The sequence below is a fragment of the Austrofundulus limnaeus genome, unplaced genomic scaffold (assembly GCF_001266775.1).
Source record: "Austrofundulus limnaeus strain Quisiro unplaced genomic scaffold, Austrofundulus_limnaeus-1.0 Scaffold121, whole genome shotgun sequence".
In the NCBI taxonomy this organism is placed as follows: Eukaryota; Metazoa; Chordata; class Actinopteri; order Cyprinodontiformes; family Rivulidae; genus Austrofundulus; species Austrofundulus limnaeus.
Genome location: NW_013952523.1, coordinates 361,366 through 372,453, shown reverse-complemented (window position 1 = coordinate 372,453; position 11,088 = coordinate 361,366). Strand labels below are relative to the sequence as shown.

At 43.7% G+C, this 11,088-nt stretch overlaps 1 protein-coding gene across 1 annotated transcript in view; it reads right to left on the bottom strand.

Annotated features, from left to right (window-relative positions):
* Positions 1-27: 27 nt before the first annotated feature.
* Positions 28-11,088, bottom strand: part of fbxo46 (F-box protein 46) — an 11,907-nt gene continuing 846 nt past the window's right edge. The window contains exons 2-3 of the mRNA XM_014014983.1: positions 3,360-3,969; positions 28-3,281 (exon numbers count right to left, since the gene is read on the bottom strand). Of these exons, the coding sequence (XP_013870437.1) occupies positions 1,479-3,281; positions 3,360-3,839 (2,283 nt within the window). The 5' untranslated portion in view covers positions 3,840-3,969 and the 3' untranslated portion in view covers positions 28-1,478. The remainder of the gene's footprint in view (positions 3,282-3,359; positions 3,970-11,088) is intronic.

The following is an 11,088-nucleotide window of genomic DNA, read 5'->3' as shown; positions in this document are numbered from 1 at the left end:
GGGGAGGAGAAATACACTTTTGTCTTCTTTTATATATTTTTCATTCTCCAAGAATGAAGAGTCAGAGCTGTCACCAGGCACTGCAAACTCACACTATGATTTGGGTGAATCCAGCTGGATGGAGTGCGTCAAACATAGGAAAACTAGCCCCTGTGCAACTGTCAATACTTTATCTGTGAGGTATCGGACGCCTCAGTCTCCTGCAGGGTGGGTAAGAGGTAGGGAGCTTTTAAGGCTGGAAGCTGGTGTATAGAGAGTTTCTGCTGTTTGTGTGTGGTGGGACATGTTCACCCACTTCAAAAGCATGAACGACGGCTTTGGCAAATGCTGCCCTCGGCCGAATGGGAGGACGATGGGAAGAAGGGAAGGAAGAAAGGTCGGGGGGTTAAAATAAAGATGTATTAATAAAAATAAAACTTTGTTGGTTCAGTAGGGTGACAGACTGACATAAGAAGAACACAGTCCTTGAGAATAAAAGCAAACAACAGCAAACATTCTGACACACAACCAAATAACCAAACAAAAAGAAAAAAAAGGCAAACAAGCAAAACAATCAAACCATACAAAGTGACAACAGGCCTTTCCAAAGTGACATCAAGTTTCTCTTTTTAATCCCATTCAAGTCCATCTCCCATAACTCTTTGTAAACCAGGAAGTACACAGTAGCTCCTCTTTATGGCTGCTCAGCAAGGTTAGGGTCCACTCTGAAACAACAGGGGTCTCTGAGACTGAACCTAATATTGACCTGTTTCAGAATCATCAGTGATAAGCAGTGACTTCAGCAGCATCATCAGGTAGCTGATCAACTTAATACAGCACATTCAGAAAAATAGAAACACATAGTGCAGGACAGGTACAGATGAGAGAGGGGACTCAAGTTTGCTTTATACAATCACATTTCTGCAGTAACGCTAAACATTCCACCACTGAACAGTTTTACATCTGTTGGACTGGTTCCTTGAAGCACCACTGTACATAAGGTGGATGTTTGTGGCCACTCTGAACAAGTGTTGGGACCAGTAAGCAGGCATTACTTCTATGCATTGCTTCATGAAAACTGACTTCAACCAAAACATTTTCACGTGAATCGGCCTACTGTAACATCCATGTGCATATCTTGGCAAGAAGCCGATGATTAGGAGGCAAAAACATGACTGACAGCAGCAGGAGAGGACCCCAACCCTGGAATACAAACTATTGAATGTAGCCACTCTGGAGCATAGCAAGGGGAGAAAGGGATTCTGGATGACTTGGAAAGAAAAAAGGCAAGGAGTGTGACACTTCTCTTCTATCTTAGCATCACATCTTCCCTCTGAGGAGGGCAAGTACAAGAAAAAAAAAAGAGAAATTTAAAAAAAAGCAACAAGTCCTGGAGTGCTGCAGTCCTCTCTGTTCCCCTCTCCTCTGACCAGAGACGAGAGAGGAGGAAGACTGCAGTCTGAGATGAAGAGTTGGTATCTGAAGCGCAGTCACCCTCTCTACCTGGCCTCCTCCCGTCTGTCCTCTCTCTTGGTGCGAACGGGCTGAGAGCCGTCGGCAGGGTGCTGCACCCAGTTGTTGTCATGGAGCCCGACGCGGCAGCCTGGCGTGTCCTTGTCGGTGCGCCGGCAGCACATCCAGTAGGAGCGTCCGTAAGGCAGGTCGTGGTGGTAAGGTTTGGGGTGCCAGCGGCACAAAGAGACGTCCCCGCGCTCATACTGACGCTTGCACTGCTTGCAGGGGTCGTCCCTGTAAAGGGGGTCCTGGTTCCAGCGTGAGTCCACGGCGCGCACCCCGTACGTTTCGATCAGCACCTTGAAGCAGTGACAGGTGCACTTGAGGGCTGCCAGGGCGCGGGTGGGCAGGTAGCTGAAGATGTTCACCATGATGTGGTCGGGGAGCAGGAGCATGTACTGCCGCGGCTCCAGGAGCCGCTGGATCTGAAAGCGGATCTCCAGGAAGTCGTGGGAGACGTGCCGGTACAGGCGACACAGGGAAGGGTCCGGACAGTCCTCCCTGACACTAGGAGAGTCAGGTCGTGTCGCCCGCTCCCCCGAGCCCACTGCCACCCCCGACCCTAGACTGTTGTTGTTGGCACAGTCCAAAGAGCACATTCCTGTCCCGCTGCCAGCGGTTGCTTTTACATCCTCCTCTGGTCCCCTGGGAGACTGAAGGAAAAACAGCTGTCCAGGAGGGGGATCATCCAAGGAAGAGTCGGCTGCGCTCCCAACACCCCCACTGTTCCCGCCCCCACTGGGAATCGCAAAACACACTGTCTCCTCCTGCACATTCTCTGTGCTGTCCTTCCCGAAGAAAACACACTGGTCTACAGCACCTGTCACCACCACCTCCACGTGGAAACCAGTCACCGGCTCCCTCCCCACACCTGCAGCTTTTTTCTCCCCTGAGGACAGCTCCTGTGTGGGGTCTGGGCTGCCGCAGGTGGGCCTGTCTGGGTGATGGTGGTCTGCGTCTGGTTTAGGAGCTGAAGCTGTGGCAGCCAGCAGCAAACTGCTGGGGTCTCTTGATGAGGGGCTGACCAGCTGGTATAGGTCACAGGTGATTTTCTCTTTGGCCCTGGCTGCTGCCTGATTACTCCCACCCCCACAGCTCATAAACATACAGCGGGACCGGCTAGCTGGTTCCAGCTGAGAACGTGGGTCCAGATTCGACACTCTAAAAGCTATCCTAACCTCACCATGACTATGATTGGATGGTGCAGTGGGTGGTACACCGTCTCCTCTCCTATGCTCGCTCTCTCTGTCTCGATTAGAAGAGTGCAGTTCAGAACCAGGACCCAAGTGGAGACGGTTCTCCAGGTTTTGAGACTCAAAGTGTGCGATGGCCTGCGCTACTCTGCACGACTCGTGCTGCTCTTCGAGCTCCTGGTCGGTCTGAATTGGAGATGATGGCTTCTCGTCTTCTTTGGAGGGCTGGCTGTGTGAACTGTTTGATACAAACACCACAGGAGATGGGTCTGACACTGTGCCCCGGAGCAGAGTGTGCTGGCCGGGGCTAAGGCCCGGACCGGGAGCAGTAGTGGGTGATTGGTGGTTCTGGTTCCCATGAACCGCCACAATCCCCTGAAGGGCCATGGCAGTCCTCTGCTCGACTAAGGCAACCATCTCTGCCACTGAAAGCAAATCCGTTTCAGTCACGCCTCCGAGGTGTGGCTCATCAGGACTAGGAGGGGAAACGGAGCTGTCGTGGTTCAGAGCATGGGAGCGTGTTGGAGGGTCGTAGGAGGAGCATCGTCTTCGTCTTTTGGCTTTACTGCAGTCTGTTGCCCAGTTACCTTTAACCTGTAGGAAAATGATTAGATAAATATATAAATCAAGCAGAAACGTAAGTCACAGCAGCACTTTGAGTCAGACTCTCACCTTCATGGCACTTGGTCTGAGCTGGCCGGTTCCACTGAACTGGTGCGCGACAAAGAAGGCAATCTTCTCCTTGGTGTTGCCTGGCTTGATAACATACCAGGTGTCTAACAGCACACGTCCATCCTGCATTTGGGTGCCCACATTTGGTGGTGAAGGAGGGGCAGAAGGGGGCTGAGGGGTCTGGCTCTGCAGCAGGGAGCCAGATTCAAGCTCAGGTTCAGGTGGAGTGTTTTCTGAGCCCACATCCTCCACTTCTCCATTGCCCTCCTGCACCCCAACCATCATCCCTACATCTTCGCTTTCTCCCGCCGCCCTCCTGGCACCCTGGCTGAGCTCGACCTTGCAGAGCGAGGGGGGCCCTACACCGCTGGCACCTCCGCCGCTGCCCCCCGAGCCTGGACTCCGAGCTTTGTTCTGGGAGTAAGTGCCAAAGGGGCGGGGGCACCACAGCCGGATGTGGGAGAAGGTGTCGCGGTCCATCAGGACGAGGACCACTGTGGCATGTCTGCATCTACGCTGGCCAGTAAAAACCAGAAGCTCTCATCGTTGGCTTCCTGTTCCCCCCAACTGGCAATAGGGCCAAGCTGGCAACCAACACTGGGCCTAAAACCTGCAGGAAGAGATGAGAAACAAAACAGACAGAATTACAGATTAATACATTTAAAATTAAGCTCACATGTGTAGAGTAACAAAGCTTGCCAGTGCTGGAGTTAATGTCGTTAATCAACAGCCAATTAGAGCTGCAGTGAATGATTGCCTTGAGGTTTTAAAACTGGCTGTTCGCTAAACTCGCAGACCAACCACAGACTGTAGAGACAAGAACTATCATACTGTTATGGAAACCAATCACATACAGCCCACTTCAGACTTAGACCAAACTTAATTAGCAGTAACATTTGCTGCTCTAGCCTTAGACCACTCCCCCCACTCCGATGCCTCCAAATCAAATTAAAAAGGATTACATTTCAGGTTTGAGATCTGTGGGCAGCAGATGAAAGAGATGAAAGACAAAACACAAAAGCACCAAATGGATCCTCTTCTCTCTCTGCCATCTCAGCTTTTCAAAGAGGACTTGACTTAATAGGGAGCAACACAAGGAGGAGCATACAGGCATACGCTGGACCTATTTTTAGTAAACATCAGCTCAGGGGTGGGTTAGAAGAGAAATTGTTGTTGCCGTCCTCCGTGTCCTCGCCCTTCTCTCCCTGTTTACTCCCTCACTACAGGACGGGGAAAGGGGAAGTCTTTCGTCCACCCAGCATGCTTTGTTTCTGCAGCTAGCCAAGCAACGGGGAATGCCAGGAACGTGCCAAATTTGTGAGGACACATTTGGGTCATTGGTAAATTGTTTTGGGCTTACTTAATGTTTGCAGCCCTGAGAAACTATTTTTAAAAGGCACTTTAAATAAATATAATACTTTAATTTATATTTTTGCTTCACAAGAAATAAGCTTAAACTCAAACTGTTAAGTCATTGTGTCAAAGAATTACAGGACTATCATAGTTTTCTGATTACAGTATTAAAGTATTCAAAGGGTCACATTGCACTTATTGGTTTAATCAGGAAAAATATGTTAGCAACATGTTTGTTTGCAGAAAGTACAGCTCAAATCACCTTTATAATTGTAACTTCAGCTCGTCAAAAATGTCTCACATTATATGTCAGGAACCCCAGCTGGTTTCAGTGTAAACATGTAGAAAGTGACGGTTCCCACTTGTGTTAAAGACCCGTTCAAGACATCCACTGCTGGCAGGGACAGACAAACTCCAGATTAGACTGGTTTGCTACGTTGGAGAAATGTGTTAACATTTCCACAACTCTTAACTAAATGTACACTGCTTGCCTGGCCAAAAAATTTTTAAAAAGTTGCCACCAAAAAATTTTTAAAAAAAGGTCACACTATTTCGTTGGACCCCCTTTAGCTTTAATTACGGCACACATTCGCTGTGGAATTGTTTGGATAAGCTTCTGCAGTGTCACCAGATTTATTTCCATCCAGTGTTGCATTAGTTTTTCACCAAGATCTTTCACTGGTGATGGTAGAGTCTGACCTTCTCCAGCACATCCCAAAGACTCTCAATGGACTCTGAACCACTCTTTCACAATAAGAGCCCCATGAATCCTGGTGTTATCTTGGAATATAGCCGTGCCATCAGGGAAGAAACAATCCACTGATGAATAACCTGGTCATTCAGTATATTCAGGTAGCTGACCTCATTGAGCACAACCTGTTGCTGAACCTACCTGACCAACTGCAGCAACCACACATCATAGAGCTTACTTACATCCTGGTGGACACTTTTTATTTGGCTGGGCAGTTTATCTAATAACTGTAAAACTGCTTTCTTTGTGACAGATTAAAATACAAGTGTAACCTGTAGCAGTGCTGGTGGCTCATCAGACTGTCTTTTAGTTCATATCAAACTGTTTCAATCAATCAAAAACCTTTCCAACTTCAACTGCAGCTCTGCACCCCTCCTCCTCCATCCAGCTCGGATGTTTTTTAATTTTATTTATATACCAAAGTACCTATTAGCTGTTTGCAAGCCATTATACTACTTGGCACAACAGAAAATGGCCCACACTCATCCAGTGCTTTTCTAGTCTCATTCAGATGCTTCAGAGCACTTTACAATCATTCACTCATACTGTGTTTTCTATTATACAGTTTATATTCTCTATAGAACATCTCCTTTTATTCTAGATCATACGCCAACACACAAATCAGTGGTGGGGGTTCAGTGTCTTGACCGCACACATTTTGGCACACTGCAGGAGCTCAGGATTGAAGCCCCAATCCTCAGATTGGAAGATAACCTCTCTTCCACTGGGCTAGCTTGTCTTGTGCTAGAGTATGGAGGGATAATAAATAACTCAACAGCTACGAAAGAAGGGAGAAAGTGAGATTGTAAAGCATTCTAGCTGCTGTTTAGACTATGCTGCAGTGCCGAGATACATGAATTCTTTCAAAATGAACAACTGTGCCACAAATGACCAGCACCTCTCTGACCTTTAGGTAATTTAATTCCAACCGAGAAAACAAAATGATTGAATCCATTGAGACCTGAAATTGATTGTGTCAACTCTCTGTTTATGATCGCCAAACAGGAAATTTTAGAAAATAGGTTGCTGTTTTTAAACACTCTGGTGATCTCACAGTTCTCTGAATTGTAATTAAATCGTGAGGTGCTTGAATATTCCCATTCCTATTTATGAGGCCATCCTGATGACTGAGCAGCACAGATATCACCTCTCTTTAGAAAATAAGAGGGGTAAGAGAATCACGCCTGAGGTTATTGAACATAATAATGTAGTTAACACTGATACAAACAATACACAAGATCAGCTCACAAATTGGAGATCTAAGTTATGCTGTGAATCATGTATCAGACTCTGAAACTTGTCCTGTGACAGAAACTGACCACATATTTTTTTATCAGACCACTGTTTGCGGCCAGACTACCTGATACACGACCTCTGTCAAAAGTAGGACAGAAAAAAGGGCAAACGGTTCTACCTACAATTTAAATTTTATTTTTTTCTTTTAACTAAGTAAGTAATGACAGACCATTAAAAATTTTGCAGATTTATTTATTAAAAAGAAAATATTTTCTCAGACAGATGTCACAAGAGGAAACATCTTTATAAATTGTTGAGATGGATAAAAGGGGGTCAACAGTTTAGAGGAATACTCTTGTTTGTCCAGTTATCATCTGTTTGAGACACCATTCACCTGTCTTATTCCCAACCAAATTATTAATGTTCTATAAACAAGAAATGACAAACGCTGTTAGATTCATCAACACACTTTCATCATCCAGACACAGGAGTAAAAATATGTCTGGTCATAAATATTATCCAGTATTTTTCACAACTTATGTCTTTTCAGATCCTTTATAAAAACCCTGCAAGTACATAAAAAACTCCTAAATGTAGTGTCTTTAATTAAGGAAAAGGTCAGTGCTGCTGCAATAAGAGTATGGATGCACTCCAATATTATGTGCAGCAGCTGGTCAGCGCAGCAGTCACAGTGCACCATTATCCATTTTATGACAAAAAGATTCATTAATACAATATTTTCCCAGAATTATAAGATTTTGAATGAAGACAAAACTGAAGTTATTTTATTTGGTAATTATTCTCCTCTTGATGGTTGCCCACTTGCTCCATATTGCTCATCTGTGGTCAAGAATCTTGGGAGTGTTTTTAGACGGCACTTTTAAATTTGAGAAACAAATATCTTCGGTTGTTAAAACCAGTTTTTATCAGCTCCGTCTAATCGCCAAAGCAAAATCTTACATTCCCCACAAAGACCTTGAAACTCTTTTCCATGCTTTTATTACATCTAGACTGGACTATTGCAACTCTTCATATGTTGGTTTGGAACAATCATCTCTCCATTGCGTCTTTTAACGGGTTCTAGAAGGCAGGACCACACCACTCCTGTTTTATCTGACCTGCACTAGCTGCCTGTTCACTTTCGCATTGATTTTAAGATTTGTTTACTTACGTTTAAAGTTTTAAACGGTCTGGCACCCAGTTATTTATTGGCCCTGTTGCACTTTTATACCCCAAACAGAGAACTTAGATCCTGTAATCAGATGCTTTTAGTGCAGCCACAGGTAAAACTGAAGCATAGAGGGGAACAGGCTTTTGCTGTGGCGACCCTCAGACTCTGGAACAACTTGCCTCTTGAGATCCGTACTGCAGAGTCTGTTCAGTCTTTTAAACCTGACTTAAAAACTCACTTTTTTTACACTGGCTTTTAACTCAAGTTTAGTTTGAGCTACCTCAGGATTTTTTTATTTGTGTCTTTTTATTTTGTTTACAGCTTATAAGTTAATAGTTTTATTGTATTGTGTCTGTGAAGCACTTTGGTCAACACTGTCGTTTTAAATGTGCTATATAAAAAAAAAGTGATGATGTATATTTTATCATATTGCCCATACCCATTAGGGTTTTAAAAAGGGATGTCTACTTGACGTTTATAAGTTTTGTTGCTGCAACAAATGTTTGTTGCAGGTCCATCTCAGGAAAACACATTTGTGAAGCACTTAAATACCTTTTTTGTATACTCTGTTGTAAATTTTAGTAATAATTGTCAAGCTGAGACCGAGGCAAGATCACAACCAATCTGTTCTACTCTGATTCATTTTTCTGAGGCTAATTGATATTTTAAAAACTATCCCAAAAGAAGAGCTACAAAACAAAACTTGTACTTATTCCAGAGCCAGGCAGAGCTCTCTGCGCAATCAAGACCAAGCTGATCAATGAGTTTTACGCAGGTAATGGTTGATGTATTTTAAAGAGGACATCTCGGCCGTCTGCGTTCAATTTTGGCCTTTAAACGCGTTTAAGCTCACATGCTTCAAAACGGGTCACTTGTTCCTTTTTGGGCAACGGCGCACGGGCGGCGAGTTGTACATTCGGACTAATGGATTGGCTGAAAAAAGAGGTGCAAAATGCAAACACCTCCCACACAGTGTGGTGCACAAACATAAATGCTTCCTCTATAATCACACAGCAGCAACTAAGAGCAGACAGATTACACAGTAGATGACCATGCTTTTGGAACCACTTTAATTTTCTGCCTCCATTTTTTTTCATCCACTCTTCTTCGCCCTTCTCTTCTCACAATATCTTTTGTCAGACTGAAACCCCAAATTGTTGCTTTCTGTTCTATGTTACAGTTTTCTGCTTCAGTAAAGCTTAGACATTAGATTAAAAAGTGCATAAATCCAGTAAGTTAATAAATAACATTAAGTTTTCAGAATGGACAACACACACACACACACAATTTCAACCGACAACATAAAGCTATAAAAATGTGTTTACTGCCTGGTCAGATTTACGGCCCTTTCCCAACGTGAACGAATATGCAGATAAAGTGCTAACACAACACTGGTGTAATAAAATGACTGCTAACTGCACAGAAGCTCATTTGTGCAGCAAATGAACCCTCGTTGTTTTTGGAAAGCTTTGTTTTAATTTGTTTAATAAATACAACGTGTTTTGGGCTTTATTGTGAGAAGTCTCTTTCATTTGTTTTCAGTGTGTCAGAAGTTAGTTATTACGTCTCCATGTGTAGCTCTACAGCTGTATCTTATAGCCAGAGAGAGCTCTCCGAACCACTGCCGAGTCACCGTTCAGTCCCACTCGTGTTTGCTTTTCCATCTACTTCGTTTACTACTTCAAACAGTTTCTGCAAATAAAGCCTTTGATTTGGCTTTAAGCTTTCTGCATCAACCTAATCCATCAAATCCCGTCCGAGCAGAGCGGCGCTGCAGCAACGCTACAGTTCTTAGGGCTGCACGGTCCCGTATAACCTGACTGACAAACTGTCAAAGGAGGCACGATGATTTACTGCAGAGCTTAACACTCAACTATTTCTGCACAGAAACTGGTGCAAAGCATGTGTGCAGGTATGTCAAACAAGATGTCAAAAAGGTATTACAGCAAGCTATGCAGTCACAACCTAAGCCCTTCATGTTAGGTCAAATCCTACTATGTAGTTAAAAATCAAACAGCAGATGTTTCAGATGGACGACAGGATTGATAGTTTTATCTAACCTACATAAGTAAATCTTGTCAATAAGGAAATCAGGAAATGCTTATATTATTGTGAAATGTGTCATGAAACAGAAACACTTGTCTTGCTGCTGTTAAAGGCTTGTAGATTACTGCTGTAGTTAAAATGTAATAATCCACACACAACAGAAAAACTAAACTTTGCTGCTGAACGTTGTTTATTCCCTTATGTGATTATTCACACTACGTTTCCAAAATGACACGCACACGTTCAGAATTTAGTGTCCTGTATTCCTATTAATTTGACAAACTAGATTAGGAACTCGTGCATTCTTTTTTTTTAACTCTGAAACCTGGTTTTTTGTGTTCTATATCCACTTTAAGTAACCAATTATTAAAATTAATTTGCTAAAACATTAAAATCAATTCCATGTCTGTTCAAATTAAACATTTTAGCTTAATGGCTGCTGCTAGAACAGAAGCCTACAAAACATTCAGACGCATGCCAGCAAGACATAAAATAAATCTTAGCTTAATTTGTCTCTGCACCTATGAAGACAGAGCGACCAGCAGGCTAGCTTTGCTGCAAACTGCAGAACAACAGAGCCTGTAGAGCGCATTCCTCCATTCAGCCTGTATGCCATCTGTGTGTATGAGAGAGCATGGGCATGTTCAATGACATCGTCTATCACAGGTTGGACTGGGATGCAAGCTTTGAGCAGACATGCACAAAGGCCACTGTGTCAACAGAGGGCTTTCCTGCTGAAAGGTGGGTCAGTCATGCATTGCCTTAAAAAAATACATCCAATTGTGCTGCAAGTGGGCAAACAAATTAAAACAGTGTCACAATCATCGAAACTGCTTTCTTCTTGATGTAGGTGTGGCGTTAATACCTCCTTAGATATATAATCCTTTATGATCCTTATATAAGTTGTTCCATTAAACATGACATTATGGTGCATTATGTGTTAAAACTAACACTGTCATTTTTAACACATCATCTGTTTATGTTCCTGTGATCAGAGGATGTATCATAATACCAATCTAAGGTGTTTTATACGCATGCATTTATCCAACATGTTATAATGTGTTTCCTTCCAGCCAACACAGATTACAGTGCAGTCCTAATGAGATGTTCAAGTCAAAAACGAAGGCCTAACAGGTTACTTTCCTACTTTTCTGACAGTGTTTTAACTCAGC